The sequence below is a fragment of the Diabrotica undecimpunctata genome, chromosome 8 (genome assembly GCF_040954645.1).
Source record: "Diabrotica undecimpunctata isolate CICGRU chromosome 8, icDiaUnde3, whole genome shotgun sequence".
NCBI classification, from domain to species: Eukaryota; Metazoa; Arthropoda; class Insecta; order Coleoptera; family Chrysomelidae; genus Diabrotica; species Diabrotica undecimpunctata.
In genome coordinates this window covers 98,472,867-98,500,730 of record NC_092810.1, presented here as the reverse complement: position 1 = coordinate 98,500,730, position 27,864 = coordinate 98,472,867, and the positions used below count along the sequence as shown (strand labels likewise).

The 27,864-nt window shown below is 32.0% G+C and overlaps 1 protein-coding gene across 1 annotated transcript in view; it reads right to left on the bottom strand.

Moving 5' to 3' along the window:
• Positions 1-27,864, bottom strand: part of LOC140449018 (uncharacterized) — a 610,571-nt gene that overhangs the window by 237,359 nt on the left and 345,348 nt on the right. Inside the window, exon 6 of the mRNA XM_072542160.1 lies at positions 4,990-5,172. Within this exon, the coding sequence (XP_072398261.1) occupies positions 4,990-5,172 (183 nt within the window). The remainder of the gene's footprint in view (positions 1-4,989; positions 5,173-27,864) is intronic.

Genomic DNA, 27,864 nt, shown 5'->3' with positions numbered 1-27,864 from the left:
ATCAACGTCCAACATCAGGATTGGCCAGAATAATTCTAAAGAGCTTTAAAGACAGGTGTAAAACAGGCCTGCGTTTTGTCCCCACTAATTTTTTACATCTACTTTAAGTTCCTTTTTACTAAAGCATAGAATAATGTTCAATGCGATATACAAATTAATGTCATCAATTTTGATAATTTGAGGTACGCGGATGACACGGTGTTAATTGCAAATAATTATGAATAAATTCAACAGCTGATTGATACGAGCTGATATTTATATTTCTCCCTAGGCAACACTAAATACTGCCAACTGACACTTACACTGGAAAGTTTGACGTTTTTAAGCCTATGCGCACTTAAAATCTTTTTAAGACAAAGGTTATGGTTGTCAGTAAAACTCCAATATAACCAAAAGTGGTAACAGCTTATGGAGAAAAACTGGAGAAAACCACCACTATTACTTATCTTGGCTGTAATGTAAATGATACCTCAAATAAAATCAAAGAAATTGGAATACGTATGTTGAAGGCCAGAACTGCATTTTTTAGGATGCAGATCTTATCTTATGTGGAAAAATTAGTTTGGGATTAAAAATTAGATTAGTTATATGTTATATGTTCTCTATTCTTTTATATAGTATCAAAGGTTGAACTTAAATGTGTACATTTCTAAGAAAACTTTAAATCTGGGAGTATTGGAGAATTCTACGAATAACTTGGGTAGATAGAGCTAACGCACCATAATCGTACAAATTTCATAAATAAAAAAAAAAGATGGTGTTTCAATTATTATATTATTATTAAATAAACAGGAGATCTTATAAAGAAGAGCCACCAATCGCAAAAATAGAATCATAAGCAAAGAAATTATGTTCGGTGCGCTTGTGAGCGGGTGTCTATGGGTCTACGGAGACTTTTCTGAATTTCGTTTGTCATCTACTACTTTCGACGTGTCTCGTACTGGAAAAAAGTGACCACCTTAACTAATATCGCTAATGTCCAATTGGTATTTGTATTTACACCCTTAGGTACTAATCTACAGTGATAATAGTATGTATGACGAAATATTTATTTTCATTGTTCAAAATTATAAAAATGTTTCGAAAAAGAACTACAACAACAAGATGACAAGGTGAGGAGTGATAATATTTGGGAAGGAATAGGTGAACAGAAGGACATAATTCAAATTATTTTCTTCTTTTTCAGCTACTGCACAGGCAATAACAAAAGTTTTTTTCGATCTGCTACTAGATGTCGCTACTTCAAAAAGTATCATACAATACGTGTATACACACCTACTACAATGCCAAAGTACAACTTTCTTCGATTTCAAAGACAACAACGTACAAGACCTCCTGGTTTATAAGGGAAAAGCCGTGCAGATATTGGCGCGAATTTAAAAAGTTCGCTGCGCTGTGCTTCGCTTTGCTCTGTTTCTCTGCGTTAAAATGAGCGACAAACTCAACTTTTACAAACGAAATCTGACACCGTGAACTGTTGAATTCCACAATTTCGGCGACCTCGTTATTTCATTATTATTTTTTTTTGATTGCATTATTTCATTAATTGCATCGTAAAAATATAGTTTATAAAAATTTATTATGCTAGATAATATTTAAGGTATATCGTAACGGTTTGATAGTACATATTAAAAATGAGTATAATAATTATATAGTGAAGTCGTTTTACCCTGTCGTATTTCGGATTAACGCCCGAAAAATAATTTAGGTATGACTCTAGTTACAGCCACTCTGTTATGCTTTCCCTTTTCTACCTTCTTCGTGGTATTGAACCTCCTACTGGTCGGCTGTAGTACTTAAGGATAAATGAGCGCTACCAAAACAATTTTTTTATAAATCGTGAAAAAACGCAAATTGAATGCTTTGTGATGATAATTTATTGAAAAAACTTTTATAATTTTATTTCAAATAAAATTGTCTCGAGGAGTACATCCATTCCTTGCGGTCGCATAACTGGATAATTTTAGTTGGTATATTTGCAAAAATAGTAAACAGTCTGCGGAGTCGAGGATCTCCATTGAACGGACTCATCGGCCAATGACCGACGCGCCCTGCCACCGAGTCCCCGCCCCCTCGTGTATATATTCAGAGAGCTCCGAAAAATCTCGCTATTAGTATTCAACGATCGCCAGTTTTCAATAGTGACAATGGATAACGTACAAGAAAACGATAGAACACCTAAATATAAGTTTTTATGTCCGAGTGAGCGTCGAAATGTGTTGAAAGTTGAAAATTATTTTAGTTTAGAAAAAATCAACATGGGACCAATTACATCAGTACTGGCAGTTCAAAAAAGGACAAGTACAGCTTGTGGAATTTCAGAACGGACCTTGCAAAGAGTTCGCAAAATGAGTGAGGAGGAATTAAGTAAGGAAAATAAAAGGATTCGTTTGCATCCGAAAACCCTCGACTTGCGACAAGGTATTAAAATCTCAATCAGAAATATCATTTATGACATGTACAAAGCAAAAGAACATGTTACAAGAAAGACAATTATTCAAAAAATAAAGGACAGAGAACTTTGTGATATGGGTTTGACCAGTTTATCAAGAGTATTAAAAGCTATGGGTTTTAGATACAAAAAACCAATAATCGTAAAGTGTTGTGCGAGCTGTCCAATGTTGTTGGAAAAAGGTTGAAATTTATAAGAAACTATTTAAAAAACAAGAATTCCGAATTTGCCAGACAATTTGTGTTTCTTGACGAAACATGGATTTTTGCGAAAGGAAATAATACCAAGGCACCAATAATCATCCTGGCAAGATGATTCTACCAAATGCTATTCGAGTACTAGTACGAGTAATGTCAAAAGATATATTATATTACATGCAGAAAATACGGAAGGTTTTATACCTAATGCTAGTCTTATATTTTCTTCGCCAAAAAAAACTGATGATTACCACGGAAATATGGACGCCGATATTTTTGAACATTGGTTTGAGAAAAAATTATTAAAAAATCTGGAAGATCCGTCATTAACAGTCTTAGACAATGCTTCGTATCACACCAGAGAGGAGGAAAAGTTTTACACATGCAGCTGGAAAAAGAAGACTTAAGAAAGTGGCTGTCGGAGAAAAATATAGAACACGAACATCTAGTTTTAAAAGCTGAATTATTAAATAAGTGCAAAGAACACATTGTTGAGAAAAAATTTGTCGTTGACCAAATGGCACTAAAATATGGTCATGAGGTCCTAAGACTACCACCATATCACTGCCAGTACAATCCAATTGAATTAGTGTGGGGCATCACTAAAAACTACTATGATAAACATGTATGTAAGACCACCGACGAAGCCAGCGTTTTACAACTCTGGCAAGATGCACTTAACCAAGTCAATGAGGAACAATGGCGGAAATGTATTGAGCATACTGAAAAAAAAAATTTTAGAGTCATATGAAATAGAACAAGTTATTGATGAAGTAAGACCTTTAATTATTTGTAATGATGAAGATTCAGATGAATCGGATAGCGAGTCAGATAGCGATGATACCTGTCCATAGATTAAGACGTAGATAGAAAAATTAACACAAAAGGGTACCAACCACCAAAAAAAAAACAAAAAAAAAATAAAACAAAAACCGCATGCAGGAGAGACCCGAAGGCACGCCGCACGACGCTCTTGAATGCAAGCACCAAAAAAATTAGATTAGCAAGTAAGGTAGATTAAGGAAATGACTGGACGAATGACTGGGTATTACACGACGGATGAAAGGATTCGATGCTTGCTCGCTCTTGAATTCACTTGGTGCAGAAAAGGGAAAGCAAGTATCGGCACACACAACCATCATTAGATCGCCGAACAATTGCTTTGACCGGTAGTGATAAAGCCAAATGGGCTAACCTACCACTTGTAAATACACGGAAATCTTCCATTGCCTGACGGGGGTACCGCGAAATAGTCGAGACCTGGCTCCAAAGACCAGGGGGCGGAGGAAAGCCAGGGCTGGTTGTACCACAGGAGGACAACCTATCTCGGTGGGTTTGGGATGGTGTGTGTGGGAAGTAGGATTAAGTCTTTGTTTTATATAGATATATATTTTTATAGATATATTTATAAAATATATAAAAATATAATACAAAATTTTGAACACCCAGTATTAACATTGGCAAATTTTTTTATGCTTAAATAAAAATAGAGTTTAGTACACGCTTAAAAAAATTTTTTATTTTTTCAGCAGAAATATTAACCACAATATTAATTTTTGAAGTTGCATGTGTAATTATGAAAAATTTTTCAAAAACTTTAAATATCTCAAAAACGGCTATTTTTTCGAGAATGGTATCCCAATAAAATATTAAATGAGTATAATGTTATATATTATAGTATGGTTGTTAACACTGAATCTATGTTGGGTATCTTTTAATATATTTTTTTAAATTGTAGGTGATAGGATAATCATCCTGGTAATACATAAAGAATATTTGGTTATTATGAAATAATTAATCAAATATACGATTTTGTATTGTTACGAAATAAGGAAATAAGAAAAAAGTCACTTAATTAATTTGATATAATATAAAAATTGACAACATTGACACATTAGTACTTACTTTATCGCTTACTTCTTTCAAGCAGATCATTTGTCTAACTTATACGCTATTAAAAGTTTACTTTGATTTAGATTAGAAGGAGGTTAAGTGTTTACAAACTTTAGAAATTAGCGAACCATTGTTCCCAACATCACTACTACCATTTCATGGCTGCATTGAATCCGCTTCTACGCTGTTAGTGCTGAATTGGTATCAATCTTCGTCGTCTGATGTGTTCTTCACCATACTGATATCGCTGACTAGTTTTTTGTCTAATTGTTTCTATATACTGTATAAATATTCTTATTGATGTGAGACACATATAAAATAAACACATAACATACATTAACATTCGTTTTTAAGTTTAATAAAATAATTTTATCCTATTTCTAAATTTTAATAAACTAAATTTGACTGATACTGATTGGTGTACACTTTAAGAAAAAATACTCTCACCAGTATTGTCCGTCTCATCGTCGAAGTCTGAAGGTGACCGCGCAGAAGAGATGAGAGATCCTTCTACCAAGTGAGAGTCAAACTCTACGCCCGCTACGCTTGTGTTTGTGCCAAGGATCGAGCCTATGTCTGTGCCTGTGCCTGTGCTTGAGCCTGTGCCTGTGCCTGTGTCGCTTACACTATCTGTGCTAGTACATGCGTAAAGTTACTGACTATAGGAAAGCTTTAGGGATAGGTCAGTCCGCACCTTATACTTATGTCATAATGTTCAGTAAAAACAAGTTAGTTCAATTATTTTAATTAAGCGAAAGTAATTATTTTATGATATTTTATTTTTTATAAAAACTGTTATTTCAATTAGATTAGAATAAATAGAAAGGAATATTTTATTTGGTATATCATAATTTAAAATAGTTTCTAAATATTATTTATGTTCAAATTTAAGAAAAAATGATACAAAATATACAATTGAGCTTCAGAAATGATATTATTATAATGATAATCCAGTCGTCAGAGATTTGATAACTAAAACCGAACTTCCGCCTAAAATCCACCCTCGAAGGGCGGCTACTAAAAAAATCGGTTTGCTAACAATCCGTACACCGCAAAAAAAATGTTTTAAATAAACAATTTAGCTGAGATAATTTTGAATAAAAACTTTTATAAGCACTTTTTGTGTAGAATGAACTGTTTTCTTAGAAACAACACCGCTACCGGCGATGTGGAATGTCAGTTACGCGCGCAAAATGAATTTTAAATAAAATTTGTATCAACTCGACGGTAAAAATTCGAAATGTTTCGAACTGGGTTTTTATAAATCTTTTATCTAATTAAACGACGCGTGATTTTTTACGATTCTTTAAGGCCAATTATATTCAGTCAAGTTGATACAAATCGCACGCCGTTTAATAGTTGTTTTTGAGAGGACAGTTCATACTACGAAAAGTACTAGTAAAAACTTTGGTTTAAAATTTTCTTAGCTTTATTTTTTATTCAAAACATTTTTTTCTATGGCGTACAGATCCTTGGGGGGAGGAACAGTGAGGGGGTAGAAGTGATCTACTATAGAACTTATTTTTATATTTTTGAGCTCTTAAAATTATTTACATTCTCAGCAAAATTCAGCTTGTTTGTATGATTTTAAAGGTTCAGTGGCATTTTCGTCTCTGGTGACTGGAGTATTAGGCTTTATTTAATAGCAGTTTGAACCCGGCGTTATTGTAATGTTTATATCACATTCTAGTTAAAGTAAAATACCATAAAAATGTCAAAAACTTAAAAAAAAAGAAATAGGATTACATATTCGAAACCAACAACATACAATATGTGTAAAATTATAATTATTTTATTTATTTTGTAATTGTAAGGTGAGTTTTTGAGAAATAAAGAATTAAAGAAAAATCTAATTATCGTAAGTCGTTTATTAAGTAAGCTACTAAAAAGTCCTAAATTTAAAAGAGCCAGGCAAGCAATAAAAATGGTTTGACAAAGAATAAAAAATAAAAAATAGAAAGCCGCAATTGAAAAAGGGAATACGAAGAGAATCAAGATGAAATAAATACAGATGGTTGCATTTCGATTTTTCGAGTTTTTGTCATTCTCCTACAAGTTTTTCAACTTTTAAGTTTATTCAGGGAGACCTTGTGAGAGGATTGAATTAAACCGACGTGTACCATCGGGGTGATAATTAATATTAGTAAAATATAACCAATTAGCCCAGTCTGGTTAAAAAAATGGTCGAATAATGTTTCGCAGATATATGAAGCTTTTATGACATAGGTGGGGGTTAGTAGATGACAAATATATGAAAAGGTACTCGTATTTTTACCTTGCGTTTTTTTTAAACAATAATTTATAATTTTATATTTATATAATTTTTTTCCCTTATATTTTAAATAATTAAGGTTGTTTTTAAATGCGAGTTTTTTTACCAACTATCCAATGCTTGTATGTACAAGTCTGTAGCTTGAAAAATATAGAAGTTATTACAATTGTTTATAAGTAAAAAACATACGCCTTTTTTCAACGTTTATTTTGTAAATAATTTCGAAGAAAACGCAATATGCATTTAACTTCTGAGATATTTTAAGTCTTAAAGAATCCTATGAAATTAGCTAAATGTGTCTAGCATCATTCAAAGGGCAAGTTTAATAGTTTAAATAATTATCCTCAGGGATAAATAAATCAAATAACATTTAAACTATTTGACCGATCGTGGGGAAATTTCGCACTAATTTAAAAAATAATAATTCTTCGATGTTCAAATGTATTAATACCATTTTATTTTGTTAATAAAAAAAAATAATAAAATTTATAAATTAGTGCAAAAAAAACTGCTTTTTTGCAAATATTTCCGTAAATAATTTATCAATTTTAATTGAAAAAACGGAAAAATAAAGATATTCTTGATATAAAAAAATAATATAAATATTGTTTATTTAAAATATAAGGGAAAAAACTTTAGACACATAGACAAAAAATAAAATTGTGACCATATTGTTTGAAAAAAATGCAAGGTAAAAATACGAGTACCTTTTCATCTATTCGTCATCTACTAACATCCACCTATGTCTTAAAAGCTTCAGATATCTGCGAAAAATTTTGCGGTGAAATCGATGATTTGTGCATAACCAGACTGGGCTAAATATAATATGCTAAAAGCGACCTATAACAAGTTAAAATGAAAGCAGTGTAGATAGAATCAAGATGCCCCAACTAGGAATGTCAGCAAACAACTAATGATTTGCATTCGCCAGAACAGAAGTTTAATATGAAAAAGGAAAAAACGGGATCCACGCGAATAAAAACCATAAAAACTTTGGCTACAGAAAATAGGAGTCGTAAAGATACGGGAGCATAGGAAAGAAAAAGCCAAGATCAAATAATATTATATAGAAAATAACAATTATAAAATATTATCCAACACTCAAAAGGTACTTATACTCTAGTCGTCAGAGACGACTAACGTCAGAGAAAATAACATTAAACCTTTTAAAATCATACGAAGAAGCTCAATTTTTTAAGAATTTTCATTTTGGCACCACAAAAAATATGCAAGAAAGTTTAGAATTTGTACGCCTTTTACCACTTTTTGTGTAAAACGAAGCGTTCTTTCAGAAACAACGCTTAAAGCGATGGGCGATTCAGGTTATCAACCCGACAGTAAAAATTTGATATCTTTTGATCGGAGTGTCCTATCGACGAAAATCGAAATGCGTTTTAAAGGTGAAGAGTGTATTTTCCATATGCAGTTTCTGTATTTTGTGTTTTGCTGCAGATGAAGTCAGTTTATAAAAACTGTGTTGCGTAAAATAACGTTGTGCAATTTGTGCCATTTTTTATGATTCTCATGAGATCAACAAAATTTATCATTTTCATTGAGCAGCCACTATAAAATTTTCATTGTCAAAGCCTGATATTCCAAATTATTCTCATAAAATTTTGGTTTTGAGTTTTGGAATGTGAGGCATTTGAAGTATGCCAAAAAACAATCACATTGCATTACAAACGATATAAAACGTTTAAAACTGCTGGTTTTTATTAAGACAAGTACGTTTTTTAAAAGTACACAACTTTAACTACAAACTCCACTCAATACAGTCTTCGTTGTGGGATTTTACGTGACGTGTGATTGTTTGTAATATAAATGTTTAAATTCTGCATTTTCTCAAGTTTTTTATTTCAAATGCCTCATATTTGTTGCCAAAATGCAAAATTGAAATTTTATGTTTATAAGTTTTAAAGATTTACAACATTGGAAATTATACAACGACCGATAAATGGAAGTAATAATTTTATTGATCTAATGAGAATCATAAAAAATAGCAAAAATCACGCAACGTGTATTTATTTAACACCTTTATAAAAACTGACTTCAGTTGCACTAAAACATAAAAAATGTAACGAAATCTGCACTTTTTGCCTTTAAAAACATTTTGATTTTTGTCAATAGAACACTATAATCAAAAGGTATCGAATTTTTACCGTCAAATTTTTTACAAATTTTATTTAAAATTGATTTCACGCGTATCTGACATTCAAAATCAAATATTGCTTCAAGCGTTTTTTCTGCGAGGGCGGTTTATTATATGCAAAAAGTCCTAATAAATATTTGTTTTAGAATTATCTCAAATACATTTTTTATTTAAAAGATTTTTTTCTACGGGGTACAAATTTTTGGTAAATCGATTTTACCCATTTTTCACCCTTACTATTTGGCGTTGTAGGAAGAAGCTGAGGGGTAGGGATGATTAACTTTTTGCATCTTTTTTGGTGTCTCAAAACTAACATTCTTTACAAAATTCGGATTGTTCGTATGATTTTTAGAGATCAAGCCTCTGACGACTAAACTAGATACACACAAAATTGACGAACCGGTGCCTGGTCTTCAAAAAATAAAAATATTAATAACAATAATTATGAAAAACAATAATGGCTTGAGTCGTCTAAAAGAATAACTAATTATTTTAAAGCTCAAAAAATATAAAGGAGAATCCATAGGACACGCACTCATTAAACATATTTTATAGAATAAAGAGTAAGTTTCCAGTTTACCATTATGATTGGCACTCTGCTCTATTCTATTCGTAAAAGATAGTATAAATTTGAATATTTTCTTTATGGCCTAATTTTACCATAAAATGTAATCTAAATGAAGCCAAGATTAAGTACAGAGCTGTTGGTGGATCTATTTGTTGAATGTGTACAAACAGTTTATCATTTTGGTTTCGAAAGAAGAAAGTCAATAAGAGATTATTGCAATACTATAAATCAAACAGAGAATTGTAGGGAGTTTTAAATCAGAATAGATCTCGTGCAAGGGGAATCTGAATGCAGAGAATTCCATAATTGACCTTTTGAAAAGGCATAAAAAAATTAATTGGAAACTTAGATAATAAATTTTTTCCAAAATAACACAACTGATTTTTTTGTTGACATAGATATACACATTAAACGAGGAAAGAACCTGAATGATATTCCATCATCCTGACTATAGAATTTAAACATCTTGGACTACTTACTATTAAATAAATTTAAACAAAATAATTTTAGAAAACAGAACTTATTAAAGCCGACAATAGAGTGCATTATAGGAATAAAGGCAACCGAATTGCTGACCAATTGACTAGGAAGTCGGCAGGCCTAAGACAACTAGGACCTGGGGATCTTTTTGATTGTTTACCTAAAATAATCGCGGAAATTGTCATATATCACTCCCATACGCAAACCGTAAAGATATGGGAAGAAGGTCAAGGATGTTGACTTGTCAGGGTACCACTAAGTAACCTTGAAAAGTTAACATCAAAGAAGTACTTGGAAATGACCAGGAAAAACCTACGCTTGATAGTTGGTTTTTTAACTACTCATTGTCAACTAAACAAACATCTCCACATACTGATGATAGTAGACACACCTATATGCAGAAAGTGTGAACGAAAAAACGAAACTGTAGATCATGTCCTATGTGAATATTTGGAGTTATCGTTAATACGAGAGTACGCGTTCGGAGAGTCCTAGCCCACACTTTCCCACATAAGGGAGATGTTTCCTGGAGATTGTTCCTGGTGACTTGTCCACCTTCCTAGAACTGGCAGGATGGACAATACGCTAAGGTCGACAGCTCCCTGGTAGGATGAACAATGGGTCAATTGTGGCTTAAGTGCTGTGGAACTTAACTCGCCCTCCGTACCCTACAGATACAGATACTTCTTCTTTAAGTGCCCTTTCCGCTACGGAGTTTGGCAATCATCATTGCTGTTCGTATCTTTGAAGCTGTTGTTTTAAATAATTGGTTAGATGTGCACTGGAACCAGTCTCTTAAATTGCGCAGCCAAGATATACGTCGTCTTCCCACGCTTCCTTTGCCCTGAATCTTTCCTTGGATAATTAACTGGAGCAATCAGTACTTTTTCCCTCTCATCACATGATCAAGATATTCCAACTTTCTTCTCTTGATGGTGATCAACAGCTCCCGTTCTTTGTTCATTCTTCCAAGAACTACACTATTTGTTATTTTGTCTGTTCAAGGTATTTTCAAAATTCTTCTGTATATCCACATTTCGAAGGCCTCTAGTTTATTGGTATTGCTCTTGTTTAAAGTCCAAGTCTATAATCCGTACAGCAGTATCGAGAAGATGTAGCATCTAACCAATCTCATTTTCAGGTTTAAGTTAATGTCATGACTTCCCAGAATGTCCTTCATATTAACAAAAGCAGCTGGAGCCTTTTCAATTCTAGTTTTTATTTCTTCTGTGATGTCATTGTTGTTATTAACGCTTGTTAGATACTGATACAGGTACAGAGTGTATTATGCTGTGCACTATATGGCTCACATTTACTTCACCAAAAAACCAAAAAAAGAATAAAGGTCATGGTTCCTACGTAACGAGATGAATCAAGGCAAAATTGCTAAAGAGAAATATTGTCCAATTAATGTGTGGTGATTGGTGATGCATGCTGCTGGGGTATTATTGAATACGTGCTAATGCACAGGTAAACTAACTATAGGAAAGACAAGTTTTGTGGCTGGTACATCTGTAGTGCATTCTCAAAAACATGGGCAATATGAGTATATCAGCATATATCAGGAAAAAGGGACTACGGGATAGGGAAGACTAAAGTGGCTTTATTACGTAGAAAAATAGGTGTCACAAGAGCTAAACGTAAAAACGTGGTCCAGGACCCAGAAAATAGGAGATCCTTGGTTTAGGATACCTGGGCTCTACCTAGGCCGTAATATTGGATAAGTGACTTGTTAAAAATCAAGTTTAGCTGAAATGCTGTTATCTTTATCGCCATTATAGTAACATAATATGCATGTGAATGGTAGCAGAGACCATGAGACCATGTAGAGTATATGAAGCAACAAGAAGTCAGAAGAGTTTTCATCAATGGCTATTTAGGTAAACAACAAATTTAAGCTTACTGGAAGCTAATGGACGATGGTACGAATAACCTTTTACTTAAACAATACATTTTTTATAGTTTACCCTTGTAAACCACTATTATTTGCACACTTTAGGTAAACCAAAGAAGACTATTGTGTTTTTTTTTTCAATTTTAGTTTCACCATTCTCCTACGCGTGTTTAGCAGTTTCATCAGGGAGACTTGTAAGAACTTGAGTTGAACTAAAATGATGTTATGCATGTAATCAGTATAGTAACATAACATGCCTGTGTACTCTAGTAGCGACCTCTAGATATGAGTGTCACCCTGACTAGCGATAAAGTCTCAAAAGACTTGCAGGAGACATGGTGGAAATGGAAATAAAAAAATCAATCGGTTTCTTTCATTATAACGTATTTATTTTACGTAAATAATGCAATTCATGTGAGTTTTCAAGGTTAAACGGTAGATGTATTGTCGAAATAAACGATATTATTAGTAAGCTTGGATTAGAAGTTTACCTAAATCACCAAGAGCCTTCTGACTTCTTGATACTTCACACACAGACACACACAGACACACACTCACACACACACATATATATATATATATATATATATATATATATATATATATATATATATATATATATATATATATATATATATTCATATATATGGGATATTTACGACAATCTACATACTACAAAAAACTACTACAAAAATTAAATTTTAGAATAAAAATAAAATGTATAATATACCTATGTAATATGTAAATGTATATAATAAATTTTTCCATATATAAAGTAAATATTTTAAGTAGGTAAATAGTCTCGACACCATCGTCACCGTGACATAATCTCTTTGCGAAAAAATTAAATACCTCTGTGCAAACCTTTCGGGATTAAAAGTGTATCAAGTCCCGGCTAATCGCCAATCTAACGAGTTCACATTATGACTCAACCTGTACATTAACAATAACAGGATCGGTATCAGTGTAGGTGTGCGGACTGGCCTATTTGGCGTAGGGCCAAAAAAGATAAAAGGGGGTCGAGACTTGTCGCCAGGCGATGAGAAATACACAAAATAAACTTATCTAACGGTCAATATCAAAAGGTTATCTAAAGGCCTCGGTTTCTAAGGCAGGCGTAGACCGGATGCAAGAAACAAATCTCATTAGGGTAGCCGGAAACCGGCGTTTTTGTTTTTGGTCTTTCGGCCGGATATCGATTCTTCGTGGAGGCGCTCTCAACAGAGCCGGTGAGGAATCAAAGAGGTTTCAAAGAATTTAAATTTGTTTTTTTACAAAAAAATATCGCGCTTGAGAAATATTATATTTGAGCAGTTTATTACACATACACTTGTTATAAAGAACTGAAATGCCAAATAATGAATAGTAAAAAACAGATTGACAGAAACCCTACAAAAAACTTAAGTTCTGAAGGGCTTCAGTATTTAAATGCATTTTTTATTGTACATTCAATTACTGATTCAATTTACAATATCTTCTCTTCAAAAATTAAGGAGTTCGGTTTAGTCTCTTAAATATGACGTATGTAGGCTAGGCAATAAAGCACTAAAAAGCCCAAAACCCAAATTTGTAAGAGCGTTAGGAAATTTCGTAAACTAAAGTTGTAATGTTGGAATAAAAACCGCAATATTAAACAAGGAAAATGTATTTTTCAAAGTGCATTTCGAACTAATTAAAAATAATAATTTTTTAATTCGGAAATAATTGACAGAAATAACTTCAATGTTTCTCGGCTACTCGGGGGTTTTTTAAGTCGCTGAATGCTAACATCATGACGGCAATAGTCTCCGAGCACCTGGTGCCCAGGATGGGCAATAATCTTTTGAAGTTTTCTGAAAATTTGATATAAAATCAGTAACTACTCAGGTCACTACTCGGGAGGTTTTTGGGGTCGCTGAACATGAATTTAATGACCGCGATGGTTTCAGATGTACCTGTTGGCCAAAACAAACTGATTTTTTATTGAATTTTCATAAAAATTCGGTAGACGACTCTTTTTCTGGGCATAGGTGCCTGGTAGATCATCGCTGACTTAATATTCGTATTTAGCGATCCCAAAAACTACCGAATAATGTGTTTTTACTAATTTTGTATATCGCCCCATTGCCTTGCCTATATGTCAGAAATTAGCAAAATAAAAATTGGAAGAAATTTGGTATCGCAATATAATTTTTTCATGGAGATATCTTAATTTTGAAAATATATGTCCATATTTTGGTGGATATCAAAGTACGTTTAAGTAGGTTTATTGGTTGCTTTTAGTTGTTTCACCAATGCTATATTTGTTTAATAGCTATATATATATATATATATATATATATATATATATATATATATATATATATATATATATATATATATATTTTGTTATGTTTCTTCCTTCCCAACCAAAGAAAAATAAATAAAAAAATCCATCGAAATAAAATTTCAAGATATCAATATAAACAAATTGTATATAGTAATTTAAGATAAGATTTAGTGTAGATAAGAGTAGAAATTTGTTTGGCAAACGACCTTTTCCGTTTCAAACAAAATTATCAAAAATCCTTTGTTTAGAATTCGAAGACATTTTACCTGAAGGTTAATCTCTTCATTGTTTGTAGAGTCGAGTATTAAATGACCATATTCTAATCTTTTGAAATATGTATAAATGATGTATTGAAAAAAACCAATTTTAAAGTATGCTATTTAGTTTTCTCTGAAACCGAAATTAGGCTTTTCCGATATCATAGTAAACACAATTTAAGCTTTTTGATTGGACGGTCGTTTTTAAATGGGAATTTGAGAGTCGATGATGAGACAGGAGAAGTCAGTCACATTTTGGTCATCGAAAGGAAACAGTCGTGTGTCTCAAGATAGGGTGTGGTTCGTGAGTTTAGATACCGGCGTAACGAAAGGAAGTGAATAGTTTAAAGAAGGAGATAACAAGGAGATTAAAAGAGGTCCTTGTATCTACCGTGGGCATTTTTATAAAGTATATGTGAAAGTATTCTTACGGCATCAAGTTGACAAAAGGAGGTCCTGGTGTCATAAATAAGTAGCGGAGTTTGGAGAAGTAAATCAGGTGTTTTTTGTGTAGTCTGCAGGAGGTTTGCAGAGACGTAAAGAAGGAGCCGAGGTGCCAAAAAAGGGAGATCACATCTTTGAGGAGACTGGACTTTTCTGGGTATGTTCCAACATACAACTCAAGAAGAAAATAAACTGTAAGTGTTTGTACAATTGAATTTTATATCTGTGAAGGATCGTTTCGACATCAGGGTCATTAGCATTCAAATTTAAGAACTGAGGTTTTGTTAGGCTAATCAAAAGTTTAAAGTTTTGTGGTTTCTTTTTTCAAGTAAAGAAAATTTTAAGTAAAATTGGTTTTTCACGTAATATAAATATATGTAGCTTTATAATCTTATTATCATAATAATTTGATTTATTTTCTTGTATGCTGATTGATAAGATAACGACAGAATTTAATAATTGTTTTATTCGTTCATATAAAATAAAGAAACGTAAATCTTTGTAATATAATATATTTGTATTATTATCCTTTTTTCTCTCCCGATAAAAGACAACTAGAAAAACTTTTGAATCCATCGAACACAGGTAATATAAGGATTATTTTACCTTTGATAACAGATAAGTTATAATTTTTTTTATTGGCTCAATAAACTAAGTTTGAACTCAAAATAAACAATCATAACAATATATATATATATATATATATATATATATATATATATATATATATATATATATATATATATATATATATATATATATATATATGTATATATATATATAATGATTTAAAGCATTATAAAAGCTATTATAATAAAACACATATATGCATGTCTGCTTCACTGACTAGGCTAATGCTGTTAACAATGTTAAGCATGAGAAGTGACTAAAAATCTTGCTAAAGCCTAATATTCATAGATTCAAACGGCAATAATGCAACTCGAAGGCTCCCTATAAGAGAAAATAAGTATTCAGAAAGGTGTACGATAGGGATATCAATGTCATCTTGTCAATGCTATTTAATTTACACACTGAATATAGTTTCCAGGAAGCATGGGACGATGAATCAGCTAAAATATCGATAAATGGACTTTTTGTAAAGATCATCAGATATGCTAACGACAAGTGCTATACCAGTCCACAATTTGGAAAATCTAAAAAAACTTTTCGATAAAGTATCCATGGTTAGTATAACGCACATTACTAGAATATCAATATCAGAAAAACGAAAATGATGGTCGTTTTAAAAATAGATAATAACATAACAATTGTGGATAATTAGTTTTTAATGGTCGTATTATTGAGCCGATTTCTCGGTACAAATATTTTAGAACTATTGACAAAGAGACTAACCAACATTCAAAACAAATTCGTTTAAGTATTGAATAAGCAAGAGCTGCGATAATCAAAATAAAAAAAACTGTCAGTGAACCTGAAATTATATTTACTGTAAAGACGAAAAAATATGGAAAGTAGAACAATTTTGTTGCTGCGAAACCTTGGTGAATCGTTTGGAATAAAATTGGTCGAATTATTTCGTGCCACAGCTTCGAAAGTGCAAATAGCTGTGTTGATTAGCAGCCTCCAGATGAGACGCTAAATACAAAATAATAATCAAACACTTAATTTTATGTTCTGTACGCATGAATGCCCTATTTTATTAGTTTGGTTTTTTCCATGTTAAATGATATTTTTAGATTTAGTTTCTTTAAAAAATGAAATATACCGTAATACGTTTGTAAACAAAATTTATAAAGTTAAAATTTCAATACGTTTTCATTTGTAAGCAATGTCAACCGAAAACCACGATGTGGAATTCTATCCATATCATCATTTACCTAGCAATTTTTTTGTCATAATCTTTCATATTTTCTTCGGATTATCTAGGAAATGGTGTCTTGTAAAATTTTTCCCATTTAACAATAATTTAAAATAAATAACAACCGTATGTGGCATTCTTATATTTGCACGTACTCTTTCTTATCTTCTTTTATTGGATATTATTACTTACAGAACCGTTTTAATTATTAGTATTTCAGTGGTATCAAATGACTGACCCCCAGTACAATATTTTGGAATAAACATATTACCTTATACTTAGTACTTTCTAACCAGAATTTTATGAATATTTGTTCATTTGGACGTGGCGGTATTTATAACAGTGTAGAGTGGCTTCAGATCAAAGACGGGCATGTGTCAAAAAAATAAAAATTTAGTTATTAGTATTTTTCTTATAGAATTATTTCTGTTCTTTTTAAAGGTGATAATAGTTTTCATTCATACGTTATTTTCAACTTTACAGTTAAAGGTCTGTTTCAAAAACGGACTCCTGCTATGAAGGTTTATTTCAAAAACGAACGTCTCCCCAACAGCCAATGAGAATGCTGTATTGTGATCACATGACTGAGAAATCACCAATGGCCGCCATTGCTTTCAACTTGTCTGATGTTAATCGTTTTATTTGTGTTTATCACTAGTTTAAACTGTTTTTTTCGCATATTATTAGTATAGAAAGTAGATTCATGGAGTCAAATATATATGTCAATCCAGGGACAACGCGTAAGAGGAAGAGCGATCTCGAAAAATTAAAAAAAAAACATCCAGAAATTACAAAGGTAAGTCTAATCATTGAACTTAATCATGTACTTAACATTTGATTGCTGTAAATAATTGCCAATAGGTGGGTGGAAGTTTGATATGTTAGAATTTACTGTATATATTTATCCAAGTTTTGAGTAGGTTTTAAGTAATATGATAATATCTGATTGTAAAATATGAAGCTTGAAAGTTGGCTGCAAAAACATGACCAGCTTAGTACCACTTGCTAAAGTATTTCAGAAAATTGAGGGATTCCTAACGAAAATTCTGACTATTGACTTAAATGAAAAGACTATTCATTGAATTAACTAAAGTTTTATTAATTCCTCCTTTTGTATGTTCATACAGATACTCAGCCAAAGGTCTTCCTCTGTACCCCACCTGTCATCACCGAGTTGGAGACCAGTGCCAGCTTTTAACAATGCATGATGTCATGGAGTTCTACAAAACCTTTTTTTCCATCCCAGAAAAAAGCAAGCAAGATGCGTTCATTTTAAAATACTGTCAGGCTAGCCCAATCAACCCCAAAAGAAAGAAGTTTGAGCCTATAAAGGGGAAAACCCAAATCTTCCAATATTCGGTTGTAAACCACGCTGGCAACAATCTCGACGTTTGCAGGAATGCTTTTCTGAAAATGTTGCAGCCTATTAGTAAGCATAGAATTATAAGAGTGTTCCGAAAATTCAAGAACGGTGTTTCTCATGTTCCAGTGGAAACCCGAGGCGGAAACCACAAGGAAGTTAAGTTTGCTCCGAAAAGAGAAGTAAAAAAGTTAATATGTAGTTTACAAGCTATTAAATCGCATTATTCACGACATCACTCATCACGTTTCTACTTACCAACAGACCTGAATATCGCCAAAATGTGAAAAATGTTCAATTATGGTAAAGAGAAATCTGAGAAGGTTACTCAGGGATTTTTCAGGAAAATATTTTGCTCAAATTTCAACATTGGATTCTCTTACCCTAGCATTAATGCATGTAGTACTTGCCTAGAATTACAAAACCTTATCCAAGTGGTAAAAAAGGAGGAAAAAAAACGTTGTCTAAAAATGAAAATGGAGTTACACAAGATACAGGCCCAAGCCTTCTTTCAACACCTACGAGAAAAACCACAAGGATGTTTTATTTTGAGTTTTGATTGTCAGAAGAACCTTGTTTTGCCAAAAATAACTGATCAAAGTGCGTACTATTCACGACAGTTTTACTGTTATAACCTTTCAGTAGTTAAAGGATTGTCAAATGAATCCTTGAATCCAAGTACTGTCTTAATTTATACGGAAGACGAAACAAAAAAATCATCTAATGAGGTTGCTTCCATTGTATACAATGAGTTGAGATCAGCTGATCTCTCAGGATATGACTTTATTCCTTTGGTGTATGATGGTTGCACTGGACAAAATAAGAATATAAATATTTTAACTATGTTTTGCACGTTTCTGGGTAGCTGTGCTCCAACAAACATATGAAAAATTGAAACAGTCTTTCCTGTAACAGGGCACTCATTACTTTCTGTCGACAGATTCTTTGTGATGATAGAGAAAACATTAAAAGAAAATCAACACAATTGTGACAAAACAAGAGTATCATGAAATTTTTAAGAAATATTGTACAATTAAGTTGATTGGAAGGAATTGGGTACCGTTGGACTGAAAACAAAAAGCGAAAAGTTTTATGAAAACAGCGGCTCAACTTCAGAAAACTAAATTGGGAAACATCGTTGTGAAAGGAGAGATGGCTCACAATCTTGACACTGGCACAGAGAGGAAAATTTAAAAAACCAACTGCACTATTGGACAGATCAACCCAAAAGATTCGTATTGGTGTGACCCTAAAAGCACAAAAAGTTAAGGACGTAGCAAAATTGCTTGAAAAACATTTAGGAGTAAATTGGAGGAAGAATGGTACTTTGCAGTGATACAAAAACATAATACAAACAGAACCTGAAATATTGGCTGAATGTGACGATTTATGTGAGTGTGAAAATAATAATGTTAATTTTAATGGTGATCTTGTGTTAACTTCAACTTGAATGTTACTTAAGTTTAAATATTTTATAAGTTCGATTATTTAATTTTATATATTTTTAGTTAAATTGCTTTGTGGGCAGGTACTTGTGTAACCTAAATAAATGATCTTAAAATTGGAATTTTCATTTAAAATAACTGATTCCCTATATAAATGTTATTAACAATAAATTTTAAGTAAGGTCGAAACCGAGGGCTCACTCTTTCAAATACAATTTTTTTGGCATCAAAAACGGACACCTACCATCACATTTGGATTAACCATAAACATTTACCCATTTTTTTTACAAAAACGGAGATCTGTATTTTCATATAATAATTTTATAATAATTTCATATATTTCTAATATCAGAATGTCCACAAGATTATTTTTAAAGCCTTTACTAAAATTATAGGAAGTGAGATTTTTATAAAAAGAATAATAGCAGCTGTGTATAAAAAAACCAATTTATTTCACTTTTTCTTGCATCACACATGCCCGTCTTTGATATGAAGCCACTTCTATAATCAATAATTTTCTGTTTTGTATGTTTTTTCAGAGTTTTTCTAAATTTCGTTTAAAAAAAAGTTTAAAGTTTACCGTTCCTATTTCAATCATTAAAGATTATTTTTGGTTTTCCGTTTTTCACCCTTTATTATTTTTTAGGATGTACAATCTAATTTAACTAGGAAATCCTTATCCTATTTAATTGTGGATGTGGAAATCCACTTAGTTTTGCCACTAGTATTTATCTAGTATTCTTCTGTCATTAATCTTGTTCTAGCACATCTTTAAGATCATTACTCCCATTAATTCATGTTCATTTTTTATTCACTGTTGCCAATATTTTGCTTATTACCACTCTAGTTCAATTTGATTTAAAACGATTTGTTAATAAAGTCTCAAAATATATGTTAAAAGATTGTCAACATTGCATTGTACCTTACTTATCCTATAGAATTTCAAAATTTTGTAGTACGGTAACACCGACCAAACTAGCGATACATCGTATTTGAAGATAAACATTAAACATATCATCTAAAATATTTAAACTTTTTAAATAAAATAAAATTACCAAATAAAATATATTTTTAATAACTTACTGGCTTTTTTTTTAGTGTTAATAATATTTAAGAACAACTTAAAAATTTTCAACATATTTATATGGGGAGAGTTATAATTTCCAATATAAACAAAGATTAAGTTAATAAGCCCAGAATATGGATATTGTACCATAGACGACTTAGTAAAATAAAAAGAATAACTCATAAAATTCCCCAAATAAGTATTAAAATAGCTGTGAAAAATAAAATCAAAGTAAACTCCTTATTTCTAGCATTTTGAAAAACATGTACACCTCTACAGTAGAAAATTTTTGGTCACAAATAAAAACTGCTCTTATATAGGCAATGAAAACAATGCAGCCAAAACAAACAACAAACAAAAACCTCTGGATGTCCAATAAAGCTTAGAATTATTTAAGGGAGAGAGATCATTAAACAACGAAGTTCTCAGTAAAGAAAAGGACGAAAGTCGATAGGCAGCTCTCATTCCATATTCAAAGATATTATTATACAAGGTAACACTAGATATCTCAATAATGTATGCGTTGATATACAGAAGCATGAAAACTCTTTACAAACAAAGATTATAACAAGCTGTTTCAAACCAAAAAACTATGCAGTATTCACGAAAGTCGTACAGGTATAAGCGCTCAGAAGTCCAAAATCATGAAATTTACTAAAAGGCGAAATTTACAGGGACTTATAAGCATAAATGGTACACATTTAAATCTGATGAGTGAAGTAAAGTATTTTGGGGTAATAATATTAGACTTAAGGCTTACTTGAAATCTTAGAGAAATTATAGTTACGGTGGCCAAAGCTGCACAAAAAAGTGCCATTCTAAACCTAAGCAATGTGCAAAGACTGGCTTGTCTCGGAATCACAGGTACTATGATGGATACACCAACGGTAGCTATAAGGGCCCTACTGCATCTTCTTCCTTTACATATAAATCTAATCGGGGATGCGAGGATTGTGATATAGAGTCTCAGAAAACCTGAGCAACGTACTTGTTAGACCAGAACATAATAACATAACAAGTAAAATCAGGGATACCGAATGAATGATAATTTCTGAGCATATGGCACTCAAATACAAGCCTAAAGTAAGTACATTTCTAAATAGTCATTTGCCCAGGAGAGAGATGTGGCAGAGAAAACTCTCGATCTAAACTACAGGGTCATACTTGTTAATCAGATTGGTCCACAACTATAGAAGGGTCAGTAGTGTTGGAAATTTTAATATTTCTATTCCATTATAAAAATGTATCTCTTTATTTTAATTTTAATATCACAATATTTCAATATTTCAATATGAAGAAATTTTTGCCATCTTGTAGTGCACAAGAAAAGTTAACTTAAAGGGTTGTGAATTGAAGCGCGTCAATATATAACCGCCAAGGTGTATTCTAGGCTATTGTGGGAGTGGTAACACGAACTCAACAGGCTGACTAAACATAACAGTATTACACTGGTATGAGTTTTAAGTTATCGGGGAATATACGGCAATGAACGAGCTGATGCACTTTTCAGAAAAGCTTCAAATAAACATTGATCAAAATAATAATAAAAAAGAACCAAATATTATGTCTACTACCACCAAGACGTTTGTATACTTGGTCTCTCTGCAAGATCAATCAGAAAACATAATAAGGAATCAAATTGATTACATAATGGTGAACAAGAGAGTCCGTAATGGATGCGTTTCAGTTAAAAGTTACTCCAGTGCTGACGTATCATCAGATTATATTTCTGTTATTGGTAAATTTAGGTTTATATTTAAAAAGGTTACAAAAAGTAACAAAAAATGTGATATGAAAAGACTAAAAGATTAGAAAACAAAGAGACAATCGCACTGATTCTTTCAGAAAAGCTTAGTAACATAGAGCAAACATATGATCCAGAAGAATCACTCCAAAATATATCAAACAGGATCAAAGAAGAACATATAATAGAAAATAAAGAGAAGAAAAATTTGGTAAATGACAATATGCTACAACTCATGAAAGAAAGAAGAAAATCAAAGAATTACAACAGAATGTGCAAAAATATTCAGAGACAAATAACAACCGAAATACGTAAGGCCAAAGAAAATTGGTTAAAAACATAGTGTGAAGAGAGAGAATTGTTGGAACAAAAACACGATACATTTAAGATGCATAAAAAGGTAAAGCAAGCAGCTGGTCTTCAAAAATCCAACACAGCTAGCAAACTGCAAGATTAACAGAGCAACATTGTCACAGATAAAAATCAAGAAATATGCATATGAGCCAAATACATACAAGAACTCTTTGATGATAATAGGTCCGAACAACCTCCATATGTAGGACCTGGCATATATTTAAACTAAGTAATACCAAGATCATGGCTAAAGTCAACGTTTATTGCTCTACCAAAGAAAACAAAATCCGCACCCTGCAATGATTTCCAGACCATTAGCTTAATTAGCCACCTTTTAAAGCTATTTCTAAAAATCATACATCAAAGGATATATAGACTAAGCAAAGAATAAATCAGCCGTACACAGTTTGGTTTTAGGAACGCAATAGGTACGAGAAAGGCTCTCTTTGGTATAGAAGTGCTATTTCAACGATGTAGAGATGTGAAATGCGATGCTTATGTATACTTCATTGATTACCATAAAGCATTTCATACAGTAAAACACGACAAACTGATTGAGATATTAACAAATATTGGACTAAACACCTGTGATCTAAGAATTACTAGCAATCTTTACTGGAATCAAACATCGTCTATCTATCGCCTATCTAGGGATATCTACCTTGCTGTTTAACATATACTCCGAGGAACTCTTTCACGAAGCATAAGAAGATGTGGAAGATGGAATTCGAATTTACGGAGAATATATCAATAACATCAGATACGAGGCTGACACGGTGGTATTCGCTGACAGTTATAAAGCCTTCCAGGAATTAATGAATAGAATTACAGAACTAAGACAGAGATATGAACTTTCACTGAACATTAAGAAAACAAAATGTATGATAATTTTTAATAAGGAACAGCAAATTGAAAGAATCAGTGTGAATGGTCAACCAATCGAAAAAGTTCAAACATACACCTACCTCGGTACGAACGTCAATGAAAATTGGGACTATTCTCTAGAAGTAAAATCTAGGATAAAAGAAGCAAGATCTGCTTTTCAAAAAATGGCTAAGCTATACTGTTTTAAAGAGTTGAGTCGTGGACTCTCACAGAGGCTATCTTTAAGAAAATTGAGGCTTTCGAAATATAGCTTTATCGTAGAACCCTGAAGATATCCTATTCCGACCAGGTTACTAATCAATACGTTTTATTAAGAAAACAAAAAGGAAAAGAGTTGTTAACCCCAATAAAAACATCCAAAATTGAATAGCTCGGTCACAACATGAGGAACAGCGAAAGATATGGGTTGCTGCAATTAATTCTTCAAAGAAAAGTAGAAGGAATACGAGGACTAAGAAGGCGCAGAATTTCCTGGCTAAAAAATCTACGTACGTGGTTTAAAACAACAACCACAAATCTTTTCAGAAAGAAGGAGAAGTATTATGTTGGAAAAATTGAAGCTATTATAAAGAAAATACCACAACATAAATATATCTGGATGTAGATGCAATTATATCTGAAGTGTTAAAAAATATAAAGAAGACTGGTTTAAAAGCCGTAGAGTAGTTATGTTAACTGATATGAACAACCCTTAAATGGTTTATTGACTGGACGATCTCCATAATAGTTCCTTTATATAAAATGGTTCCACCAAAGAATGCAACAACTCATTGAGAACACATGCAAGTAAAATCCTTCTACAGATAATACACAATAGATACACATTAAATATCACCAGGCAAATAGCTTCTGAATGAGTCAGATTCGTAAAGGAAAGGGGAACACGAGAACAAGTTTAAAATCCACGACAACTTATCGAATCAAGAGAACACAACGTCCCCATGTATCTCTGTTTCGTGGACTACGAGAAAGCCTTCCATAATATACAATTGCGTTTTTTGGTAAATTTTTATTAATATAAACGTCCCTATTTACCTAGTTATAATATTATAAAGTTAAAAAAAGTAAAAAAAAATAAGCAATCATGAGACACAACGGTATATAACGGTATATAAAAAAGGTATATTCTTCACGGGGAAAAATTAGAAGAGGCACCAACCAAGGTTGCATCTTATCATCCCTCAAGGTTATTTACTTTACATACAAAACAGAAAGGGTTAGCGAGGAACACGGACTACAAATTAATAACAAAAAGGCAAAGGTAATAGTTGTCAATAAAATTAACAACAACACAATAAAAATTAAGAACTTTGCTGGATATACAGTAATTGAAATTTTCATTTATTTATAAATTAACTTTAGAAATTCCTATTAGTAAGGGTCTAAAGCAAGGCCGCTGCATAGCACATACACTCTTTAAAGTATGTGGAGAACAAAAGGCTGCAATATGGGCATTCCCATCGAAAAGAAGAGATTGTACACGATACACACACGATGCCCAAAAAAGATGAGAGACTAGATGCCCAAGAAAATAAACTTCTCCCACTAGAAGAAAACGAGGTGCACCAAGACGGTCATGAAGAGGAGATGTTGAAGATACAATGACCGCCAGATATTTAAAAATAAAACATTGCTTCGACAGAAAAATTTGACGATGTATACAGATGAGTATAACCGCTAAGTTCAACCTTTCTAAAATATAGAAAAACACTCACGTAACAAAAAAAAAAAACTAAGATCAATCTTGGACGAACACTGATTTTTCCAATATTTGGCTATGCCTTCGAAATATGGACCATTAATACAGCAGATAGAAAAAGAATCAATTCATATGTGAGATGTGGTGTTGGCGATGAATACTTCGAATTCCTTGGAGAGCCAGAAAAAAAAATACATATGTATTTGCGAAGAATAACAACCCACACGTCTCTTCAGTTCCGTATACATATTTCAAAATCTTAACATTATTTGTACATATAACACATGTCGATAATATGAAGAGACTAGTAGTCCAAAGAAAACCGGAGGGAAGAAGAAGTCGAGGATGATTACGAACTCGATGGACTAATATTCACTCAGCCACCCAAAATATCGATAGATAGCGAGATCATAAAAAAACTACATAATCTCTAGAAGATACGCAGCATTCATAATCACAACGCATGTGTTAAGATGTATAGATTGGAAGGAAGGACTAGCTTATATCAGATAGGTGTTTTTAATGGGGTCACGTTTTTGATTTTTTTTGCAATATATGTATTTCTAAATGTCGCGGTTATATGACCAAATTGTAATACTAGTCTGTGCATATTTTATATTAAAAAAAAAGTATTTTTATAAATTTTAATTTTAAAGAAACACATAGAAGGCCGGACCTGTGCAACAGCTTCAATAGCGACAGCTTTTATTATATTACCGAAACTTTCAGAAGTTATGCAATCACGTATATGACTAAGGACAGATTCATATTAAGATAAGAGGTGTTTATTAAACGACCTTTTTCCTGCTTCTCTTTATCCGCTATAAAAAATGTTAAACAGTTGTATACCGATGGAATACAGATATAAATTTGGTGTAATAGCTCATCATTTATATACACGTTCGTTTTAATAGTAGAGAACGATATTTTCCACTAGATCTTGACATTTGGTTTAAAAAAAAATTAGATCTTCTTAAGCACTGATTGATTTTATTAGCAATAGTAATACGAAAATAATCACCAAATTGACATTTTCTTTGTACAAGCCAGCTTCAAAGTGAATGGAAAATTCTGGTTTTTAGTTTATAATGATTAACACTTAATCACTATTCACTATCAGGTTAAATTTGACTTATTTACAACACTATATAAACCAAATTTTCTTAAAATTTTCATTAGCATTTTAATAGCTTTTAAAATAAATTATTCTTCTTTCATGTTCATTTCTTTTGTAGTGGGCCAGTAATAATTTGATACAGCTTATCTAAGTAAGTAGCACTGAAATATGTTATCCCATTGAAGCATTTAGTTTTTAAACCTTAAGTACTAATGCACCATATCACAGGCAGTACCACACCGCTTGATATAGAATATTAATTCTTAGCGAGCGTCGTTCATGTAATTTCAGTACGTGTCGATAGAGACTGGACACCGGTAGGGCGATATTTGAAAGAGCGTCATTTGCCACATATTTGAATTCAAATATCAGGTACCGCCTACTAGACGGGGCATAGTGTCAACGTTAGTTTTGGATTTATTTTCACACAATGAATAAGGAACCCCGTTGTACAAAGAGAGTAAAATTAAATTTGGCGACCAGACTTTGGAAGACGTTCTTCTAAAGTGGTTTGAAGAAGCTGATATACAATCAGAATATTATGAAGATTTTGTTATAGATAGTGATCACGACTCAGAATCTACGTTGCATTAAATATTGTTGTTTTTAATATAAATAATACTAACGTAATGGGACCTGATAACGGAGCATAATATTGTAATTCTTAAAACCGATAGCCCAACATTTATTATTATTAAATAATAAAAACTACTTAAGATTGTGAGTATTGACTCATTCCCCATATGAGTCTAAAATATTACTAATGTTCTGAACTGTGTTCAGAAGAAAGAACAGATAAAAAGAAAAAATAAAACAGACAAGAAAGTCTACCTCTTACCTCTAATAGAGGGCGACGACTACAAGAAAATATAATAATACAGTTACCTGATTTACGCGAGACAGCAAAATTAGTGGAAATTCTATTAATGCATTCACAAATTGAAAGCTCTTATTTAGTAGTGATATCTGTGAAATGGTTGTAAAATAAACAAACGTTAAAATTGGAAGAGAAAGGGATAAATATAAAAATCAAAATTTGGCAACTCTTAGAGATCTCCACATGACTAAATTTTATGCTTTCATGGGATTTTTAGCATTTAAGTTCTTATTTAAATCTAATAAAGAAACTATAAATACAATATTTGCCATCAACGGAAGCGAAAAGGAGATTATAAGATGAATTAGGCCAAAATAAAAATGTGCTTTCATTTTAGTGTGTTTATTTTAATAATTTTAATTTTTGATATTTTACAGGTCATTATAGTTTTAAAATGTATATCCCAAATAAGCATGTGAATTATGGTAAAAACATAATGTGCTACACTGATATCAGAATTAATTATCTCTTAAATATAAACGGAAAAAAATTTAAATTGAAATGGACTACCAGATGATGAAAAGAGATTAAGTAAACCAACACAGGGCGTAATGTCACTTGCACAACTACTTAAACAATCAAAT